This window comes from Callospermophilus lateralis, chromosome 3 (genome assembly GCF_048772815.1).
Source record: "Callospermophilus lateralis isolate mCalLat2 chromosome 3, mCalLat2.hap1, whole genome shotgun sequence".
NCBI classification, from domain to species: domain Eukaryota; kingdom Metazoa; phylum Chordata; class Mammalia; order Rodentia; family Sciuridae; genus Callospermophilus; species Callospermophilus lateralis.
In genome coordinates, this window is record NC_135307.1 from 137,274,996 (window position 1) to 137,299,759 (window position 24,764).

The window sequence follows — 24,764 nt, forward strand, 5'->3', positions numbered from 1 at the left end:
CTGATTAACAAGAATAAAAACTCTGGAACTCTTCAGACAGGAAGCTGAAGAACCAACCAAAACTAAAAGTTTCAGTGTCTGCCATCAATATGTATGTCTAAATCACAAGTAAATAAATAATGCCACTAAGAGTGGTTGTAAACTGTGAAGTACTCTATCAAAATACAGGACATGGATCTGAAAATCTACTTGCTTATAATTTTTCTATTTGGGATCTTAAATATCCTGAGCTCCTCACAAACTACTGAGTCAAGAGACATACAAGAAAGGTTATCACAACTACCCCACAGCATTTCTCGGAACCCTGACTCAGCGAAAGTAGAAGACTTCCTGAAAGATAAAGCAGAGACCCCAATTTGCCAAGACTTATTTTTTAAATAAAGTTGTCATATCTTTTTGTACATCTTTATTTTATTTATTTTATGTGGTGCTAAGGATCAAACCCAGTGCCTTACACATGTGAGGCAAGTGGTCTACCATTGAGCTACAACCCCAGCCCATGCCAATATTAATTTTTATCTCAAAATACTTTTCTTACTTCTTTGGCTTACCAGGACCACTGATGTAAAAATGAAGCACTCTGTGCCTCAGAAGGGTCATCACTAGCTCTTACTGCTGCTGTAAAGTCGTAAAACACAACTGGACCAAGAGGCCAGAGGGAAAGCAGAAACAAAAGATTTGTCTCTGGGGACACAGATGAGAAGTTTCCCTTGGGAAAGGCTGGATCAGGAAATCAAACACAGATACTGTTCACTAGTCAGTGCTTCAGGAAGTGCTGCAGGTCCTGTCCAGCTTAATGAATAGTCATGGGCCAAAACTGAAGCTCAGACATCAGTCCAGATGTCTGCAGGGGTAGGGGTGGCTGGGGGGATTAGAATGACAAGGGAAGGGGAAGACACTAGAGTGGCTAAAAAGGAGACTGCCAGAAACCTAAACCCCAAAGGACTTTTCCAGTTCTTCTGCAACCACTGTTTCTACAATGCCCATTTGGTTCACAGGTCTCTTCTGAATTCTCCCAGTCACACCATTCTGGGATTATGTTAGGTTGTTCTGCACTGAGCACTCTTCAGGAGGGATCATTCATACACTGCTAAGTCTCTGAGTCTCTAGCACAGTGCCCGGCTCATGGCACCTAATCACATATCTATCTATGGAACCTATGCCTGTTTTATCTGAAAGTCAAATGCCCCAACACAGTGTTGATCACAGTATGTGAAACTTATTGGATCAACTTAACACTAAAAAGAAGAAGATAAATAGCTGTCAAACTAAATTTAATTTAGGTAAGGTTCTGTTAATCAGTGCAACCCTAGTATAAGTTCATTCTCCACAGTCCTCAGTTTCCACATCTATAAAATAAGAGGGGCCACATTTCCCCTTAGTTTTAAATACTGATAAGGATATGAGAATGAATAAAAAAGTCTCATCATTTGCTAACAGATCTAGAAATTGATACACTCACTTTGGTAAGTATTTTAGCAGTATGTAACAAAGTTGAAAATGTGCCCCTCTTTGTGAATAAGCCCATTTTGATATAAAGCCTAGTATCACACACACACACCTTAAGGATGTTCTGACATCATTGTGTGTAACACAGAAAAGCTGAAAATAACCCAAATGACGAGCAGTGGACCATATCTGACATATCTACAGCTGAATACTAGGGAAGAGCTGAAAGTCAATAATCACAATGGGTTTCAACGTGATGGTTACAAAATAGTAGGCACTGTACAGTACCATTTATGTAAACTAAAAACAATAAATAATAAAATTTTAAAATTTTATGTGAGATAAAATTAAAAATCAAATTACAAATATGCTAAATTCATGATAGTGCTTGGAGAAGAACAGCAAGGAAGTGGGAATTTAACTACAATACCTTCTTTCTTTTTTGCGGGGGGTACCAGGGATTGCACTCAGGGGCACTCAACCACTGAGCCACATACCCAGCCCTATTCTGTATTTTATTTAGAGACAGGGTTTCACTGAGTTGCTTAGACTCACTTCTACCAATGCTGGCTTTGAACTCATGATCCTCCTGCCTCAACTTCCCCAGCTGCTGGAATTATAGGTGTGCACCACCACACCCAGCTACAATGGCTTATTTCTTAAAAAAAAAAAAATAATCTGAAGCACTGACAAAATCTTAACTTTTTCTCCATTTTGATTGGCAGGTATATAGAATGCCTATTAAATTATCCATGTATAACAGTTTATATTAATACAAATTGAAACCAAACCAAACCAAAATTCATTATCCTTCAAAGTTCCTTGTATGTCCTTACCAACATTTCCTTATCTTTACAAAAAAAGTAACATCACATTTGTGATAAATTTAAAACAATTTAAAATTAGGTTTTATTATCATATATCCCAGTTACAATATTTTTGCTTTACTGAAAATTTATAATATTTTTGGTGCAATATAAGAGGTAGTGGATTTCCTTGAGAACTTGCCATTAACTCCAATCTGCCAAAGTGACCAGATAGAACACTGTGGACAGAACTTATTCCCAAGTTGGATCCTTCCTGTTCCTCTTCTCCCTGCAAGTTCCATTAGCTATAGGGAATCAGCCAATGGCAGTTTTCAAGAGAGCGAGTGGCACTATCACTTTTAAAGAGACTAGCAGTTTTTAAGTTCTAAGACCAACGTTTAAGACTTAAAAAAGTTTTGTTAGATGAATCATAAAAGCAGAAATAAAATTTAAATGTATTTCTAGAACTTTTCACATAGATTCATGTTTTCAGTTAATTGAGACATGTCTCCAAATCAACAATCCAGCTGAAACTTTAATATTATGGTCACGAAGTCTTAGTGATAATAGTTCACATGGATGTTTGTTAACATACTAAAGTACCTACTTGAAAAACATTCAATTTGTTACTAAGTGTTACTGGACTCAATCTGCAGCTACAGTTTTAGGGCTATGCATGGCTGATTTAGAGACTTTGACCACTAGAGATATCAACCAAAGTCATGGGATTGCAACCTTATTCTCTCTCTCTCTTTTTTTTTTTTAAAGGACAGTTAGTAAGAACACAAGAATTAAGTACAAAATTAATAAGAACATAAGAACTGAAAACACATTTAAAACATTTTTAAGCTCTCTGTCACAGTACCATGCCATTAGGAAGATCAAACAAGAAATAGCTTGGCCTCTTATTTAAAATTTCCTAATAGCAATAAGCAATATGCTTTTAGTTTTCAAAATTCTTCAAAAAGGTCTTAGCACAGTAATTTATGAGAACAGAATTGACCTCTAATTAAATTCCTCTGATTAAAAGCAAATAGCCCAAGCTTAAACTTCCTTTTCTTTTACAAAGAAGTATCAAAAGAAAATGGAGCAAACCCCACAGGAGTAGAAACTGCCATCTAACTGTTGCTGCACATATTTTTAACCTCTGCTAAAAACCACCACAGATCTTTGGTGAACTATTATATCATGCATTTAATTTCAGCAGAAAAATAAAACAAACCATTATAGAGACTAGCTTAAGAAAATAGTTTTTACAGAAGAGTGGGAGGAGTAGCTAAGCCAAACTAACCTTACAGAATAGTAAAGGACTGCCTTACCAAAGGAAAGATTCACCTCTGTAAGCCGAGTTCTATGCAGCCTGAGCTCTGGAGAAAGGACTTTTCAGATACTTTGGTCCACTGATTGTCACTAGAGAATATGTTGAGTTCTGTTTGACAGCTAGGGACAGATCTGAGCAACAAAATTTATCTGGGAAAAATGATCTGATCCTTGCTAGAGCTACAGGTTAAAGAATTACCTTTAAGGATAGAAATATGCAACTTCTGATCATTTCAACCCTAGTCAAACCAAACCAAAGAACAAGATCAAACATTTAAACACAAGCAACTCAGAAATGCACGCTCCAAAATTCTGTGACTTCTTGTTTAAAATTCTTAGGGAAACATGAGACATTGCAAGGTGTGGACTGATAGTGTTTATACATTAAAGTCATGTGAGATGTTCTGGTAGCTGGTGTAATAACCACAGTGCTGATGTATAACACAAGAGGAAAGCCACAAAAAAGAGGCAAACTATCTTGGCTGAAGTACTCGTTAACAGCAGTTTTCATAAGAACATTGGTAAACAAAAATCAAACAAAATGAAAGTGTTCTGCTTGAATAAAGACTGGACTTTATTGCTTAGGCTCTTCATTCACCACCACTACCCCCACCCCAAATAAAAAACCTTTCTTAATCTATTATATGTATTTTACTATTTCATATGAAAACAAACTCTACATGCCAGAAAACTGTCTTTGTAGAGAGCTCTCTTTTCTGATAAAATCCAACCATTACATATTCTAAATTCTTGTTTCCCATTTACATTGTAGTCAATCCGCTTATTTTGTTTTATTTTTTGAGTAGTGGGGATTGAACTCGGGGGCACTCAATTATTGAGCCACATCCCCACCCTTATTTTGTATTTTATTTAGAGACAGGGTCTCACTGAGTTGCTTAGTGAATCTTGCTTTTGCTGAGGTTGGCTTTGAACTCATGATCCTCCTGCATCAACCTCCCCAGCTGCTGGGATTACAACCATGCTTAGCTCCACTTACTTTTTTAATCAAGAGAAACAATCTACAAGAAAAGTACTAAGAAACTGCTAACACAATAGAAAACACATCAACAATAATCTCAATATCATTTTACACCTATTTAAAGTAAACAAACAAAAAACCACTAGCAAGATTAAAAAAAAAAAAAACCTGAATACAATAAATTCTTTTCTGTGAAGGACTCTACCATGCTTTCCCCAAAACAAATTATCTGCGGCAGCTAGAACAAACAGTTGATTATTTAAGGACAGTTTTACATAATAAAGAAAAAAGAACTAGAAAGACACTATACTCTTTTCTCCATTAAAGTCACCTAATCCTGAAGCAGGAGGGCAGTTTGGGATTAGACAAAATCCTTCCAGGTTTCTCCTATACTTGGAAATATTTCTGACCAGACTCTTTTAGGCTTTGCTTCTACTTTTCCTCTTCATATCAAGAAGCAGACTCTAAGGGAGCTATAAGGATGCTTTGCTGCTGGCTATTTCTAGTGTCTTCATGATCATTTCTATATTAATCCACAGAAGGGACATGCACCTTTCACCCTTATGACCTAAGACTGGTCCAGGTATAATCCAGCAGCATCAGAAATGCTGGTATGTTTTGAAACATTTCATTCTAATCAATTTCTTAGTATTTGCATGCAGATATATACATTAAAGTGATGGAAGACAGAATTTAAGTCTACATAAACTATCACAAAACATTATCATAATGACTGATTTTTCTAAACTATGAGTCAAAACCAGACTGAGCAGCTGCCTGAGTGAAGCTCCACCCAGGGGTCAGCAAAATAAGCTTACATTAAACAAAAAGGACAGTTACTTTCTTCTGAAAGCAACATGGTTTTCTAGGAGATAGAGGACTAACTGCAGGGACAATGTATTTCCTGAGACTCCAGGGAAGACCCTGAACATGAGAGGGAATGAAGGGAAAGGATGCAAGATACTGAGTCCCCAAATTACTCATATTTTCCATTTCCAGGTAAGATAACAGATGGGGCTTCATACACATAAACACACATTACAGACTTCAGGAAGCCAGGAAAACAAGCCAATTACTTCTGTTCTTTAGGGAAGATGACTACATACTGTTCCTTTGCTTTCAATTTATAAGAGGCAGGTAGCACACTATCATACACAAACCTTTATGCAACCATCAAATGTGGAGACTATTTCAACATTACTACTGAAGTAGGGTGCAAAGCTGTAGTTGAAGCATTGGGCTCCTAAGTTTCTGATGTGGTTTTCAAATTAAAAACATATTTTGAACCTTGGATGCATATTAAGGTAACCGTCAAGCCCTATTTAAACTGTTCCTTTTTTGCTACACAATTCTTTTCAGATTAAACTCCAAAACATTAACTCTTTGCTTTTGCTGAGCAAGTAGGACTAAAATATCATGTGATGACTGATTGGATCAAGCTATTACCATAAGTCAAAGAACTAATGGCAAAGGACAGCATGATATCCTTCCACCAGACAGCCCTACTAAACAGAAAAGACTCTGGTGATGACATACTGGACTTTCTGAAACAGTCAGCTTCTAGAAGAAGCAGTTTCCCTTGGGAAACATTAAAATTCACGGACCCCACCAAAAAAAGTCCCAGTAGGCTTCTTATAAACACAGCATACAACTAATAGTCAATATACTATTTCATTAGGTTTTCTTTCTTTAGAAGGTCTTAAATGAAATACAATATTGTATTGTGGGAACTCAAGTACATAAAATGTTTATTACAGCTCTATTTTTTGTGTTAAAATTTTATTCAATGATATCATTTTCATGGACATAAAAATTTCAAATCTGAGCCATTTATATATATCTACCATGGCATCTAATTTATTTCTGTATTTAGTTTTAAGTACATGATAGAGAACATCTTCATTCACATCTACAAATAAATACAGTTAGCAGGTTGTGGGGTTTTCTTTCTTTTTTTCTGGTACTGGGGATTGAAACCAGGTGTGTTCTACTACTAAGTTACATCTCCAGTCCTTTTTTTTTTTTTTTTGGTACCAGGGATTGAACTCAGGAGCATCAACCATAGTGCCATATTCCTAACCCTATTTTGTATTTTATTTAGAGATAGGGTCCCACTGAGTTGCTTAGTGCCTCACCATTGCTGAGGCTAGCTTTGAACTCTCGATTCTCCTGCCTCAGCCTCCCAAGCCACTGGGATTACAGGTGTTTCCACCACAGCTGGCCCCCCATTCCTTTTTATTTTGAGACAGAGTCTCACTACATTGCCCAGGCTGGCCTTGAACTTGCGATTTTCCTGTACCAACCTCCCAAGTAACTATAATTACTGGCATGTGGCCCCTGCTCTAAGCAGTTATTTTTTTTTTAAAACTTTGCAATCAGTATATTCTCCAAATACTTAGAGATGGAAATAAAAATACTAATGAGTAGAAAGGCTGATACCAAAGTTAATGTGATATATATATATATATATATATATATATATATATATATATATAGTGTGTGTGTGTGTGTGTGTATATATATGCAAATGAAGGTTTAAAACTGTTTTCAAATCTGGCATGCTGGTCCCCTCTGCTCCATTTAACACCGTAACTGAAGTAAAGTCAGTAGAAATGCACAGTGAAGCTTTGAGTGAAGCTCTTCCTATGAACAACACAGGCTTCAAAGTTAAGAACTTGTCTATCAAGATGTCAGTCATGGCAATGTTGCTGGTGCCAGCAAAAACGACCCACCAATGGAAGCAGTTAGCTTTATGGATCAGGTGATTCTCTTGAATCAACACAAATGAGCGCTAGTTACGTCCTTGTCTAGATGGTTAGATGGTTTACACTGCTTCTGATCACCATCTGGTTAGAATCTACAGGATGGTCCCAATTTCTTGAAATCTGGTGATACTAGCATTGTTTATAAGGTGCCTGGCAAACCCATGTCTGTTGAGAGCTTCTCTGGGTGGTTTTGTTTTTCATGATATAAGACAGTTGCTGTGGGAGTCAACAGAAAGGCTGTAAACAGAAAGGCTGCTGGAACTGGTGAGGTTATCGAGTCTGCCCACAAAACTCTGAAGGTCAAATGATTATTATCTCTACTACCTGTCACCCTAGTCTTAACCCTTTAAGTTCTAAGTTTTAATTCTGTGAATATTTCAACAAAATTGACATAGGTGTATCAAAACAGGTTAAAAACCATAATCTAGAATCCATGTATATTATTACATAAACATTAGTTTTGTGATTGTTATACTATCATATTAAGTATGTATTATTATATCAACATTAATTTTGTGACTATTGTACTATCATTATTATATTATGTTATATACTATATTTAAGTTTTTATATGTGTTTCAGATCTTGGGACAATAGGAAAAAATGGGTTTATCAATGGTAAAAGAATGGTGTCAGAACTGTTTGTTTCAATGATCATTCAAGTTCAACAGCAAAAGACTGGTTAAGGGCTGGGGTTGTGGCTCAGTGGCAGAGCGCTTGCCTAGTATATGTGAGGCACTGGGTTTGATTTTCAGATATAAACAAATAAATAAAACATACAAACAAATAAATAAAGGTCCATCAATAACTAATAAAAATACTTAATCATAACGTACTGCAAAATCTTTAGATGGGAAAGAGAATGTTTGGTGGACCATTTGTTTATTTTTTTTTATGTGTGTGGCAGTTTAAAGTTAACAGGTTTCAAAATAAGTACTTTTTAATAGAAACAACTTGACCAAAAACCTGTCATAACATCTTGATATCCATTAAAATAAAATTTAATTAGAAAAAAATATAATTTTAAATATATATAAATTTAAAAATCTGTGGAATTTCTAAACACCAGATATCCAGAAGACTGCTATCCTATTAACTATTTAATTATTAGACCTATGTGTGGCTAAGAATTTCAGATCCTAGTACTAAGACATTTTTCATGTAGTTTTTTTCCTAACCAATGATTTTCAAATGATTTTCCATGGGCTCCTCTGTATACTTGGGCAATGGAAGTCTCCAAGAGCTATATCAGAACTGTGTGGCAGTGGAGTTCTAGCACATGCCATACCAATAGCATTGGCAGTCCTACAACTCCCTAGCTGGGAGTTAAGGAAAAGAGAATTTCTATCATGCTTAATAATTAAGGAAAAGATATCGAGAAAACAAAAGATGGACTCAGAGCACCAGGCATGTAACTTGGTAAAGAGATTGCCTAGGATGCTTATGGCCTTGGGTTTAATCTCTAGCACCACAAAAAAGGGAGGGGCACTCAGGATGTCTGTGGTTAAAAGAGGTACATTCTTCTATATTACAATGTTATTTTTGCTATTTGAAAAATTAATTATAGTAGTTGCAGGTTTAATTCTGTGTTGTAAATCTAACATATCCAAAGAGAGCAAAATTCAACTGCTTTTAACCTAGAAATAATGCCACAAATCAATGGCAATATAAGACTATATTATAAACTGACATATATTAAACAACTTCTTCCAACCTGAACTTAAAATTGGAAAGTTGTTTGAAGCTAACCATGGCAAGATACATTCATTCATTTTAACTATAAACCCATGTTCTCTACAGCACAAGAAAGTTTTTTTTTTGTCTTCAAATGACTTTCTCTTTTATCCTTATACCTTCTGATAATATTTCACATCACAACTCAGAACAGAGTCAATAGCACTTTCTCAGGCTGGTGCTAGCAGAACTCTCAGGTCTTGTGAAACTAATTTTTTTTTTCCAGTAATAATTTTGCTCTTTATTTATTAAATTCTTGACTCGAACATATATTGCTTTTTTAAATCAGATCAGCTGTCGAGTAACCAGAATAAACTTTCAAACTATCAATGGTCCAATATATAGTGTTTTAAAGAATACAAATGCATAAGCTTATTCTTAAAAAATTCAAATGACACACGAGCATAAAATAAAAGATCCCTTTGACCTCTTATCTCTTTTTCCCTGGATGGTTAACAGTTTGTTGTATATATTTCAGATATTTTTGTGTATTTAAAAACAATTAGTTCATTTATCTGTTTTCCATATATTAGGATCATGCTATACATTTTGTTTTATTTGCCGCCTTTTCAATTCACTGAAATGTCTTGCAGAGCTCTGTCTACTCCTGTGGATCTCTCTCAGACATTAGTAAACTATATTCTGTGGGCTGAATTCAGCCTGTAGCCTGCTTTTGTAATTTATTCATTTTTTAAAATGTATTATTTACGGTTGCTTTCGTCCTACAAGGGTAGGGCCATGGCAAAAACCTGATCGGATACAAAATCTAACATCAGTTCCATTGCAGAAAAGTTTAGCAACACCTGCTCTATCCTATTCTTTTTAGTATTGACCCAATATTTCATCTAATTCATACACTATATTTTATCTGAGGGTATTTAGGTTAATTTCCACTTTTCTACATTATAACTGATGTTACCATTAATCTAAGTACCAAGAATTATACTTTGAGAACAACTTTTATAAACCAATATATAAGCAACTTGAGAAAGATGGTTGGCACATACTAGTACTCAAAGGTATTTGTTGTTTAACTGCTTCTGAATGCATCACAATAACAAAAAAAGAAGCTCACAGAGTTTGAGCAAATGATCTTTGCTGAATTATTTTAAAAGTAAAAAATAAACCCAGTCTGAAGTCATCAAGATTTTCCAGGATATTTGGCCAGCTTTTACCTTATTAAAGCAGACAAGAGAGCAGAAGCCATTTTCCTCCTTTACTAATAAATATAAAGGCTGGGGTTGTGGCTAGGGGTACAGCACTTACCTAGCATGTATGAGGCACTGAGTTTGGTTCTCAGCACCACATAAAAATAAATAAAAATAAAGGTCCGCTGACAACTAAAAAATTTTTTTTAAAAATAAACAAATACAAATGTGAACAATATGCTGATGATACAGAATACTAAAATATTTGAGAAGTCTCCACAGAGACCCTTCAACAACTATTGCTATTCCTGAGGGTTTTTTTGGGGAGATGGGCAGGTTACTAAGGATTGAACCCAGGGGTGCTTAACCTCAGAGCCACATCCCCAGCTTTTTAAAAATATTTTATTAGAGACAGGGTCTTGCTTAGTTGCTTAGGGACTCACTAAGTTGCTGATGATGGGTTTGAACTCTCAATCCTCCTGCCTCAGCCTCTTAAGTCACTGGGATTAACAGGTATATGCCACCATACCTGGCTTATTCTTGAAGTTTTATTCATTTACTTTTCATATTTACCCAAGTGTTATAGCTTGTTTCATTATAGATTTTGTTTTAAATTTTTAGTAATTTTCAATATCTTCTCTTGCCCATGTATCTGTTAAATGTTCCCTAAAGTGGTTTACTTCCTTATATGGCATCTATGTATTTTATTGTGTGCTCAGCTTCTTAGAATTTTTTTTCCCTCCTTGGTAGCCTCTTGGTATATTCTTTTGTCAAAGTTATCACACAGAGCAGTTCTGTATTTGTTTCAGTGGTAGATCCTTAAACTAGGATTCACTAAATCTCTTGTGAAATTCCTTAGTTTTGGGTTTAAGCACATATACAATTTGGGCCCCCAATTCATGCATCATTTAGAATTTTCACTCAGCATCCTGGGGAAATGGTAAGGTCCCTTGCTGCTTTTTAAGGCCAGTGGGTGGAATTCTTCTAGGCCCTTCATCATAGATCTTAGTTTTGAAGCATTTCATTTTATCAAGGCTCTCAATTCTAGCTCCTACTAAATACTCCAAGGCTACATATCCTGTCCCTAATCGCGGGATTTTTATTGTTGTTGTGCTCAGGATTGAACCCACGGCCTTATGCGTGAGAGGCAAGCACTCTACCAACTGAGCTATATCCCCAGCCCGAGGGTTATGTTCTTTACTGCTCTGATATGAGTTCACTCAGGGGATTTTCCTTTTGGCAGTTTCAGCTGTATTAACATATGTACATACACACATATGTGTTCACAATATACATACACATACATATATATACATTTTACCCAGCATTTTTATGTTGTGAAACAGAGAGTAGGTATCCAATCTACTTTAGTGATGAAGCTCCTTGAATATAAATTTCATGATGCCAATAAAAAAAATATGGCCTTTTCCAAGATCAGTATGATCCTTTGGAATATGGCAAGAAATTTCTACAGCTCTCATTTAATTCTTTCTTTTGGAGAGGCAGGGGCCAGTTCTGGGGAAAGAACTCAGTAGCTTTTGTAGGCCAGGCAAGTGCTTTACCACTGTGCTAAACCCCCACTCCCTAGAGCTGTCATTTTAATCCACTTCAAAGAAAAATGGAGTTAATATATAGATTGATATACTGGTGCCTCACTCAATCTTTATTAGGCAGCCTCACTTTATATAATGGTACTAGAGGTCTCCTGAGGGAGGAAGGGGTGCTCCTTACTTCAGAGGTGGACTAGGGATGCACAATGCAAATGTGGAACCCACCTTTTGCTCACTCTCACTATATTTGTGATAAATGGAAATACATAGATACCCAATTAAGTGGGCTTACGGTTTGTACTATCTTGTTTGTACTATCTTGTACAAAAACAAAATGAAAGAGCTAGCTACAAAATTCCTCTAAGAAGTCATGAATCAAAGACAATATTAACTGTACTAATAACTGACAAGTAAATGGCAAATTTGCGGCTTCTTTGATTCTTAGAATAAGCTCTTCATTAAGTATACAAAGACTCCTGTAATTTTTACAATAAATGTATATTCCCTGTGTAAATATCCTAAAAAATGTTTTAATGATAAACATGCCTAAAAAGCGCTCGGTATCTACTACTCTAAGTTAAACAAGTCATTCTAATACTAAGAAGCAGACTGTGTCTAATGTCTAAAAAACTAAACTGTAGACATTCAACTGGTGTTCTAGGAAAAAGTACTACTAGAACATGGGTTCTAAAATAAAAATATTGAAGGGCTACTGGACAAAGAATGGCCTCTTATTTCTTAAAGGTCAAAAGATATTCATCACCATATAGTAGAAATTTTTGATTTTGTAGTAAGTCACCAATGAAGGGTAATAGCATGTGTGTGATCTTTGTCTACAGGGATACATAAAGATTTAGATTAATGCTTCCAAGTGTTTGTTTGTTTTTAAATAAAACAGCAAAATAAATAGGGGTATAGACTATTTTGGAGGTGTAACATCCACAGAAACAATTTTACAAGAATGTTTGGGATAAAGCCAGTCATTTAAAACTCACAACAGCTATAGCTATATAGATAAAAGAGGCTTTGGGTCCTTTGCTACCTGCAGGTTCTTTGCTGCTCTTATTCAAGAAAGCGAGTAAAAAATATTATAGAATTAACTTCTGTCCAGATAAAGTTTTAAAAATTTACAATTTACAAATTAACATTTTTTTTTTAGTAACAGATTACTTAGAATATTCAACACAAATGACTAAAAACAAAATGTTATGACATCATGATCTGGGACTTGATCTTTGGAATTTGAGTTTGTCATTGTTTTGGTTACAGGTATATTATACTAATCACCTTGGCCTTCTAAGTGATTTGGCTGGCCCTGGGATAGCTGGATCTCCAGACAGGTCACCTCTGACCAAAGCAGACTCCTTGATTTACCTCTGTACGCTCAATAAAAATTATTAATTTCTATGTGTGCAATGAAAAACTTTTGAGATATAATGCCTTATAAGCAGATTAACAGATTACAGTGTGTGAGCCAAATCTGGCCTATAGCCTATTTTTGTGTAGCCCAGGATCTATGAATGTCTTTTACATTTTAAATGATTTGAAAAAATAAATTAAAAATATTTCATGACATGTAAAAAATGTATGAAATTTAGATTTTAATGTCCATAATATTATATTATATTAAATGTCCATAAATGATGTTTAATTTTATCAAAGCCATACCCTTTAATTTATATGTTCATGGATAATTTTGTACTTAAGTGCAGAGTTCAGTAGCTGTGACAAAAACCAGATGGCTCACAAAGCCTAAGATATTTATTATCAAAGTTTTATATAGAGAAAGTTAACTGACTCTGGCCTGAGAGTGTCTTATCAAAACCAGGAACCCACTCAGTTAACAGACTTGCCTCTGAGATGGCTGCAGGCAGGCTAGCAGTGGATTGGCACACAGCACCTGTAAAAGGTCCTGTCCCCCGTGGCAGTCATTCTGACTTAATGTTGGCAAGTGGCTGAAACATATACTGAAGGACTAGATTTAAAAGTGGGCATATATGGTCTAGACAAGGGTGACTTTAGGGTTCAAGGCTACTGATAACTCTGATGCTGACACAGACTTCTGGAATAGGTGGTGGTTTATGAATAGAAAGACAAGAGTATTTGAAAATGGGGCTTTTGAAAAAAAATACAGATTGTATATTAGATATCTGGAATTAATTTCTTCACTGATGTTTGAAGAAAAATGTAAACAGGGCTACTTCTCCACATAAATGAGGAACAGATAAGGGGTGGGATGGACAGGAAATTAGAAATGAGCTTTCCTGAGCCAAGAGAGGTTCATCTTATGAAAGGAAGAAGCACATCTCTTACTTGCACAAGTGTAGGCATCTCTGTTGGTGAAAGGCTTCATACACTGGCTACAGTTTATGGGACCCACAACAGGAATGGAACTGAATGTGTGTCCATTGAGAGTCTTCTTGTCTTTCTCCTTTTCTTTAGAATCTTTCTCCTTCTCTTTAATTTTATCTTTCTCTTTTTCCTTTTCCTGCCAAAGAAAAGATCAACAATTAATAACAACTTATACAAGTACACTGTAAGGTCATCCCCTATTACCTGAGCACCCAGATGGCCTGTGGGTGGTTGGTGAATATTTTGGATAAAACTGGGGAATAATGTTCTGGGCATTTTTTAAAAACTGCATTAGAAAAATCATATGAAAACTGTACAGGTTCCACAGTTTGGACAGTGTCTCACTCAGGGTTATTTATACCAACAGACACAATGACTAATGACCAACAATGGGCAATGAGGGGTCTCCTCAGTATGCCATAGCATAGTCCACATAGGAATAAAGTATTGAGTTGAGGGTCAGCTTTAGGCAAGGAACAAAAAGGAATAGTAGCAATTCTGGGTTAGCTTGTGGAAAAGGACAGATAATCATAAAGCATAAAAAATTACTGAGGCTCCCCTGTTTTTCATACTAGTCACATATCCCTAAGTGAGGAGCATCTCTGATATTTCCTCCTTATTATAGCCCAAATTACTAAATATCCCCCACATATACAGTTTTCACTAATTAGAATTCCAAGATTAATAGATATTATATTCCTCTCGTAGTCAAATTGGGAAGAAGAGGTTGCTCAGAGAACAAAAAATTGCACAGTTCTCAAGAATGTGGACAATGAAAAAAAGGAAAACCAATCAACCAACTAATCAACCAAGCAAATCAAACAACCAACCAACCAAATACACACAAACAAACAAACAAAAAAACAAAACGACAATGGAGTCAGGCCTGGGTAAAAATCTTAAGTTCTACCGTTACTGCTTATTAATGGTGTGAAGGGGCACAAGTTAATTTGCTGAACCTCAGTTTCCTCATTTGTAAAATGAGGAAGGTACCAATCCCATGTTTTAAAAAAATTAGATAAGACAGTACATGGAAAGCATTTTTCAGTGTCTGGCTCTTAGCAAGCAATTATTAAATTGTTATAATAATTATTCATACCTCACTGAACTTCATTAATTTATTACTCTCTTAGTGCAACATAGAAATATTTCCCTGGCAGTGAGAGAAAGAAAATTGTGACATGAGGAAGGAAGACAAAAAGAAAACTGAAGAATGGCAAAGACACTGCTGCTGAGCCAGAAGGATAGGGGGTATGAAAAAGATGAGAGGAAGAAATCTTGTTGACCACTCTAAAAACGACCTCCTTTGTCCCCTCAGCCTAGTTACCCACAGTGGTCACTTCCTTTAAGAAAATGGGTACCCAGAGAAAGGAAGTCCCAAGGCCTAGCTGCTCACTCCTCTGCCCTGAGGCCCTATAAGTAAAGGTGGCAGACTGGCTATGGTTTGAAGAGACAAGGTATCCCAATATCTGCTCTCTGATCTTCTTTACAATGTGCCCTTCTTTTCACAAGGTCTTCCCTCACCTGTCAGGGGGAACAGGAAACTGACATGTATCTAAGTTTACTGTGTGCCCAGCCTTCTGGCGACTGGGCAGACTACCTGGGCCAGGTCCAAGGCTCAGGGGATACTGGAAAACTAGAGACTAGATCCAATGAGAAAAAGGTTGCCTGGATTGGGTGCAAGACTTCTGAGTACCAGAATGCTTGGTGATGTTAACTCAAAACAATATAGAAATGTCAAAAATGACATTTTTGGAGACTGATTGAAAGCAGAGGGCTTTCAAGTAATGTCAAATCTCAATCTAAGAGGGGTTGTTATCAACACTTATACAGGCACAAAAAGAAATAGAAAAGAATTTAAACCTTGAAAATCTGAAGAAATACTGCAGAATACCAGATACTTAATGAAACACATAAAATAGGGACATTTCAAGCAAACACTATATGGAACTGTGGGGACTGCTTCTCCCTAAAAAGTTCTAAAAGAAGCACAGTTTGACAAAGCACTCAGCTGGCTAATCAATAGCAATAGAATAATTTCTTTTCAAATCAACTGAAAGAACTATAATACATACTGGCAGGAGTTTCACTACTGCTGTATACTATTGTTATCATCTAGATAAACACCTGGAAAATGGGTTCCCCAATTAGTGATCATGACAACTACTAAATGCCTAACATTTTAAATCAATGCCTTCTATATAAATTATTTTATCTGATTCAATAACTCTGAAGTGGGCAGGGTAGGTATTAAGATTTCCATTTTACAATTGAGAAGATAAATAAGTTAAAATTCTGAAAAGTTGCTATGTACCAAACATTGTAATAAGTGACTTACATAAGTTTCTCACAACATCCCAATGAATTAAATACTAGTTATCTTCATTTTACATATGAAGAGACTGAGGCTTAGAGATGTTCAATAATCTATTTGAAGCCACACATCAACAATTGCTCAAACTGGAATTAAGATTCATTATTTGAATAATGAGAGGAAGGGAGAAAAACTACTTCACATTACAAAAAAAAATTAAATACTAGTTATCTTCATTTTACATATGAAGAGACTGAGGCTTAGAGATGTTTAATAATCTATTTGAAGCCACACATCAACAATTGCTCAAACTGGAATTAAGATTATTATCTGGCTGACTGTAAAGCTGCACTCTCATTCATCATACTAACCATCAAGGGCTGGAGAGATCTGTTAACTTGCAAAAGTTCACAAAGCAAATGGTTAGCAGTCAAAATTAGAACCCAGGTCTTCTGACTTTCTGTTCAGAACCTGTCTACCATACTGAAATGGTGAATATTTGATGCATGTGAAGTCTTTTATTAACAGAACACACAAAAACTGAGCACCAAAATGCTATGTTTTCCAACTATACAAAATAATGAGAGGAAGGGAGAAAAACTACTTCACATTACCAAAAAAAAAAAAAAAAAAAAGGAAACTGCGCTAAGTGAAAATTGGCAACTGTAAAAGTACACAAAATTCTAGTCAAAATAAAAATCAATAACAAAAATTGAGTTCTTCCATATAGCTCCTTTTTTTCAACTAAATTTTGTTAAAGGTTTCTCCATGCATAAAACATCAAACTGAAAAGCATCTGATGCTTTGCTGAAGAAAGCCAAAAGCATGCTGTAGTAGTTAAAAGAATCTTCTATGACAATTAGTTTATTCTCTAAAACCTCGTAATGCTCTTCAAATCAGAATAAATAATTCCTTCAACCTTTGCAGCAACTCAAACTAGTTCTTTATGGATAAAAACAAAACCAACTACATTGTTTCATCTGTTTTAGAATTTGACTCTTACCTCCCCATGTTTTGGTCCTGTGAGTCTCACTGTTATGAGGGGCACTTCAGGAAGCCGACCCCATTTTAGCGACATGATTCGACCCCCATGCCAGGAAATGTACTCTCACGGAAGGAGGGGCTCATGCCTGCAGGGCAGAGCTCAGCAGCTTTGCACTGCCACTAGCGAAACCGTAAGAGGAAGCCAGAGACTGGTTGAGAAAGGGAAGGAGGGAGGGCTGAGGCTGCTGGTTTCCTTAAGACAATCTTAACTATTTGAATGCTGCCTAGTAAACTACCCCACTAATAAAAGACACAGGAAATGAAAAAAAGCTAATCCCCCCAAATACAGTGTATGTGGATAGTGCTTGCATTGCAATAGGGCAACTCTGGCAAAGGCTGATGGTGTTTTTAATGCTAGAAGGAATATATATTTATTTATTTACTATCAAACCCCCAATTTTATAAAAAAGCAGAATTTCATAAATGTTTTTAGTGAAGTTGCCTATGATAAAGTAGTGGTTGACTGTTTTCTCAAGTTTGACTTGTTCACCTTTAATAACTGTCAAAATGTTTTAACTATGTGGTGTGGAAACAGACTCTAACAGTATTTAAAAGGGAAAGGTATCGGTAACAACTATGTTACTAAAATAGGATACTATGAAAGAAAATGTATTTTCACTTTTCTAAGTCTTTCTTTTTAGGCAAGTAACTGTAGTTAAAAAAAAACAACAACAACAGAATGCGCTGGACAACTGTGAAAACAATGTGATTAAACAACTGTCCAGGTACAAATCTTTAATTGAAGAAGAAAAGAGAGAATTAGACTTAACATTGTCTTAAATCTTTATAAACATTAATGTACTCTGCTAAGAGTACATTACCTTTGAAAGTCTGATAGGCTGATGGGAATAGTTCTTTTTAAAACAAACCATAGGAGCTGGAGTTGAATGTTTTGTTGTAAAGGTCATGTAGTATATTAGCTGAGCAGGAATTTTACCCATGTACTTCAAAATGCCTTTGTTCAGTCAGACTAAGAATTGGTTTACAACGTATCTAACCATCTTTTAGTTGTCTCTACAAAGAGGAAAGCTTAGCAGGAAAGAAAACTAGAGCAATAGGATGGTCAATCCACTCTTTATGAAACTGAACATTATATTTGAGTGTTTAAATATTGCTAACAAGTAAACCTACTTAGCCGGAAACAGAACTACCTCTCTAAGATACTAAGACAAAAGCAGAAACTACCAGTCTTCCTGTTATACTTCCTGTTTAGGCTCCTCCACTCCTTCCTGAAAACATTCAATATATTTATCCAATAGCAAATCAGTTATTGATAACTCTCAAAAGGACATGTGAAAGAACTGATAACTAAATTTCCTTTACAGGCAAAATATACCAGGAATAATAATTTGCTGTTTAATTAAAGAAGAAAGGAGAGAATTAGACTTAACATTGTCTTAAATCTTTATAAACATTAATGTACTCTGCTAAGAGTATATTACCTTTGAAAGTCTGATAGGCTGATGGGAATAGTTCTTTTTTAAACAAATGAGTTTGGGCTTCTTTGAATATTTTTAAAGAAGTGTTTACAGTCAAAATTTAATATATTTAATGTAATAAATATAGGCTAATAACTATAAGCTATTTTTATATAAACACATGTATCATGCAGAAGAAAAGCAGAAATTTCCAAACCACCCGTAGATAAGAATTATAGGTGCCAATTTAATATGATATTCAGTAGCTTAAATTTTTCCTTTAGAAGAAGCAGGCATGGTTATATTGTTCAGGAGATGAATAAGACAAGCTGACTTTGATAGCGTATACTTAAAAATAATTAAAAAGTAAAATTTAACATTTTCATAGAAAAGTCAGTGTTAACATTTATATTAGTTTTTTTAAAATTTTTAATATTTATTTATTTTTTTTAGTTTTCGGCGGACACAACATCTTTGTTTGTATGTGGTGCTGAGGATCGAACCCAGGCCGCACGCATGCCAGGCGAGTGCGCTACTGCTTGAGCCACATTCCCAGCCCTATATTAGTTTTTTATCATTAAGGAGAAGTAATATTATTTAGTAGTTAAGAAAAGAGAATGAGAATCATCCTGCTAAAAAATATATTTATTTATTTTTGTGCTATCAATTAGAAAATAAAATGCTTTTGTATGGCAAAGTTCTTCTGTGGACATGTGGCATCTTGAGACAGGAAAATTAATGTAACTCAACACAGCATGTATAACTTCACTATTTCCCCATTTCTTATTATCTTTGGTGACACTAACAAAATCCAAGCATTTCTACAGGAGGGTTCATAACAATCTTATTTAAAAGTTAATAAAAACTAACTATGAAAGGTGATGTTTTAATATACTTGGCTACTGGGGCACTCTTGATATCTGATAATAGAAAAGAGATTGCAACCCAGGATTATGCATCTGTAATTTTTTGAGTTTCCATTGCCAGAGACAGCACAGCCCCCAAAGATCAAATCTTGAAGTCAAATCCAAAAGAGGAACCAGTCTCAATTACAAAAGAGTATTGTCATTTTGATGAAAGAGATGATCAGAAGCAAGAGGTCAACTGCTTCTGCCAGTGATGACAAATTTCCCTCTAACAAAAATTATCAACTTTTTTTCTATCTTATCTCAACTCCCTAACTCTAATCCTCTGAGATTAGGGAAAAAATTATAAAGAAAAAAAAAGGAAAAATATATACTGCTTAATAACAGACATTGTATAAAAGTAAGCATGAGGGGCTGGGGAAATGGCTCAAGTGGTAGCCTGCTTGCCTAGCATGCGTGAGGCACTGGGTTCGATTCTCAGCACCACATGAAAACAAAATAAAGATATTATGTCCACTTAAAACTAAAAATTAAATATTAAAAAAAAAAAAAGTAAGCATGAAATGACCAGTGTTGTTTGCTCGTCAAATCACAAGAGGTTCTGCCTTAATACAGTTCTGTGGCTTGAAGCATACTTCTCTGTGCTTCAGTCTGTTAAGTAAGGAGGCTGGGATATGACTTTCTTAAAGGTCAGGTTCCAGTTTCTAAATCCAGTCTTAAACTGATTAAAAAAAAAAAAAACGTCTTGTTATATCATCAACATCAGTGGTATATTCACTGAACTCTTCTAAAAATCCATGTAATTGGGGACACTGATAGAAACAGGAATCTACTTACTCAATGGTCTTCCAATTAAAAGTTTGTTTGAAAACAAGATTTGTAGTTTAAAAACACTATAAAAAATTCTAAAATCATTCAAATTATATCATAAAAATTTTCAAGGTCAAGGCTGTGAGCTCTAGAAGTTAATATTTAAATATGTGATTAAGCTAGAAATGAATTGCTAGACTGCATCTTTTCCCAGTTGTTGACTCTCTCTTCTTTTGCAATTGGGCAGGATAAATACAGAGAAGACACAATTCTGATAGCAAATTTTATGGAAAAATTCCTTTGAGTGATGACTTAGTATTTGCTAAAAAAGAGATCTTATTCAAAAAAATCTGTAAAATACATTGGTTTTAGTTCTATCAGCCCATTTAATTGAGGGTACAACAGACTTAGTGCTGAGGTAAGGGGGTATATTTTTATAACAATATCCTTGAGTTCTGTTCTTATTCCCTCAAATTCTAAGTGTATTTATGTATTTATACGTATTTGTATATACAACACACAGATGTATACAATGATTCCTTATAAGAGTACTTTGATTTCAAATTTTTGTTTACTTATTCCTAATTGTACGGGAGCATATGTAAGTAGGTGAATGGAGTACAGGGGAAATGGAAGGCAGAAAGTCTCTCACCACTGATTTGAAAATGTTAAGAATATTTATTACTATGTGGGGTTATAACACGATTTTTATTTTCTTGCTTTTATATTTTGAAGATTCCTAATATAAAAATGTAAGAATAAACTAGATAAAAAGCTGAGACTAAATAATTTCGTAAGCACTAAAGATGATATTAAATTAGTTTTAAAAGTTCTTGTAATTTTCTGTGTGAGAATTTTCTTCCCTCTAAACCCAAGCACTATATATATTTTCAGTCCCCTAATCTTGGCATTAAATCATTCTACTGCATTTTAAACCTAATTTACTAATTTAAGCACTGTGGCTACGAGTATGGGACCAGAAGTCAAAGAAATCTAGGTTTGAATCTCTATTTCCACATTAGATAAGGTACCACACTCCGAGAGAAAGGAGGTAAGACCTATCTTGCAAAGTCATTGAAAGGATTAAATAAAGCAATATATGAATGGCCCTTAGCATGTAGTAAAACCTCAGTAAGTAGCCTCACCTCTTGCTGTTGTTTTTTATTACTATTACTTTTCTTCATATACTAGGCTGTTTCAGAGATGACCCTGAATTTATTTCCATTCATGATCCCATCATTTAGTTAGCTTTTGGGTGTGTGCAGGCTGTGACATGAGCTTACTCATTACCGACTGAGGTAGTCACACAAGGAATGCCCACTGTGATACTTACCTTGCTCTTCTTACTGCTGGACATTTTATTCCTGATGTAGCTGAATGTACGACTGACTTTTGTTCCACTTTTCCCTTCAAAATCTTTCTTGGAGGGGCTTTGTGGCAGGAAGTTATAGTTTTCTTCAGTTATACTAAATAAAAACAAGATTGAGTTTTTTTTAAAAAAATTGTTTTTTTAAAGGACTACAGAAGTTAAATGGAAGAATAAGAGTTGTACAGAGGCTGCTGAACAGTTTTATATAATATCTAAGAACAAGATTATTAATTATTGTATCTCAAACTTCTTAATCTAAAATAGCACTCAATCTCTAAACTACTTTGTAACAAATAGACTCTTGAAAGGAAATTCTGTATATATAATGGAATAAGAGTACTTAATTAATAAGGGCTGTGAACCAACGAATCTTATGACTGACTGTATATCCAAGTTGTTTAGTAGTAGGGTTTTGCACATATTTTCTAGCCTTCTGGCACACTGAAAAAATCAAGACTGTGGACTGGTCCATGAGGCTATGCACAATTTTAGGAGGGAATATACTGAATATCAGGCAGATTCCAAGAAGAACACAGAAAGATAAAAGAATTTTTCAAAGATCCAGATTTACTGATCTACTTGTTTAGGAAGCCTATATAAAATCCAAGTCCATCCAAGATAGGCATGTTTTGACCTTAAAGAACTCACAATGGACAATTTTCTTAAAGAATACTTAAATAATTCATTAAATGGAGAAATAATCCATTTATATTACCTTGTTTAGGTGTTTGAGAACAGTTATTTTACAACTTTCCTTCAGATCAAGCAGTATTGGCCTTAGTGAGAAGGCAGGCAGAAGTAGGACTATAATGTATTCCCTTCAAAAGCTAAATTCTATTGATATACACAATGTTTACAAAACAAAGTAGTCTGTTTTTAAGATAAAAGACAAATGGCATAAAAACCAATGCTCTTGAAAAGAGAAAGAAAAGTTCCCACACACAACGTGTGCATAAGGTCATGAAGTCAAATATAAGTGTACCTTTAAATGAATAAATGCATATAAGAATCTTTATCATGAGGGCAATATTAAAGAATAAAAGTGGAAAAGTACTGAAGATAATAATTTAAAAAGATATAGCCTTCACCATGTATGTATGCTTTAGTCAAAATGAACCCAATTACTATGTGTAACTATAATGTTCTAATTTAGAAAAAAGAGATAACCTTCATTATAAAACTACTTCTGATAATTATTCCAAATTTACCATTCAAGGCAGTAAGAACCCAATGAGCTCAAAAAAGTTTTCTTAATTACATGAAATAGCATAGTTTGGATTTTCTTAATTTCATTCTGGGAAAATGAGTGACAAAATAAATGGACAGTACCTCTCAGTCAGATTAGCACTGGTGCTGTGGAAAGGCCGTGAATCTAGGAAACAAAAAAGGGAAAGGGAAAGTTAAAACAAAAGAATTTTACCCTACTGACAGATAAATTATTTCAAGATTTTCCCATAGCTAAAGCAATGTAGAGTTTGAAAGTCAGTTTATGGTGCTACCTCCCTTCACAGGTTTTGGAAGAAGGAAAAATAGAACTTGAAACCTTCAAATTAGAGCTGGAAAAAGATAGCAATATGGATTTCTCATGAATAAAATAAATTTATTTCAAGATTCAACCACCTGGGGAAAAAAATTAACATTTTTCTAATGCTTAAACTTATTTTACAATTTCCACATTTCCACATGCCATTTTTCTAAATGATGTCACAGGGAGAATTTATAAAATAAAAAAATAAAATGTCATATTTTTCATTGTTAATCCTTCTTTCACATATTTATATACTAAAAATTTAATATTATCTGACATTTTTCTAAGAATTTCTAGAAACAGATTAGTGATCAGGGGGAAGCATCAGAGTTTGCTTTTTGTAAAGTCTTGGCCCTGCCTCTAACTTAGGGCAAGACATTTTGATTTCAGTTCATTCCTCAGTCTGTGAAATACTGGGGATAAAACAGATGATAAAGTCCTTCCAGGCGGAGAGTGATAACATGAACAGGGCAGATGCATTCTTTCTCCTTAATGGAAGTAACCCATTAACAGTCCAAGGCTAAATCAGACAGCAGGGAAACAGGGAGAAAAAACCCAGAAGGAACAGCATCATTATTTCCATCTATCATGTTAATGCAGTTTGAGTACTGAGGACTTGAAAGCAAGGCCCCAATCACAAAATGATAAATGGGTTTCAATTTTTAGTGAGACCAGGTATAGAAATACTTTCCATGTATATTCCAGATAGATACAGCTTGCTCAGTAAAAGTACTATTACCACATAGACAACACATACTCTTTCTCTTTGAGGTTAGTTTCAAGGATCTCTGAGATTACTCCGAGTAAAAAACTTTAATCTGATACAGATATGAAGATGTTCCACAACTAGATTCTCAGATTATTTTAAATTCCCCATATGTTCTAGGATCTGAATAGAAATGCAAAATTCTAGTTAGTTATTACTATAAGAAATTTAAATAGTTAAATTTAAATAGGTGGGAATAATGCACTATAAACTTTAAAAATAATCCTTAATCTTCAAGAGAATGGCTTCTATGCTTTTTCTCTTTCTGTACTTGGGGATCTTTTACTTCACTTACAAGGCCTGGTAATAATAGCCAGCTGACAGGAAAAGGTCAGTGGGGCAAGAATAAGGAGATATATCTGAGCTCAATACTCCAGGTTCTGCACCATTTAGGTATGAAATTATCAATGTACAATTCCCACATGCTATTTTAACCTTATGATGTCTTATTTAGCCAAAAAAAAAAAAAAAAAAAAAAAAATCAAGATGGTGGTTTTAATCAGTGGCTTTAAAATGATTCCCACTCAAGAGGACTTTGATGATAGA

At 34.9% G+C, this 24,764-nt stretch overlaps 1 protein-coding gene across 10 annotated transcripts in view; it reads right to left on the reverse strand.

The window, feature by feature from the left end:
- Akap13 (A-kinase anchoring protein 13) overlaps positions 1–24,764 on the reverse strand; it is a 328,817-nt gene that overhangs the window by 35,833 nt on the left and 268,220 nt on the right. For all 10 annotated transcript variants that reach the window (XM_076851393.2, XM_076851391.2, XM_076851388.2 and 7 more), the window contains 3 exons: positions 23,254–23,296; positions 21,889–22,021; positions 14,065–14,239 (listed from right to left, as the gene is read on the reverse strand). In XM_076851393.2, the coding sequence (XP_076707508.2) occupies positions 14,065–14,239; positions 21,889–22,021; positions 23,254–23,296 (351 nt within the window). The remainder of the gene's footprint in view (positions 1–14,064; positions 14,240–21,888; positions 22,022–23,253; positions 23,297–24,764) is intronic.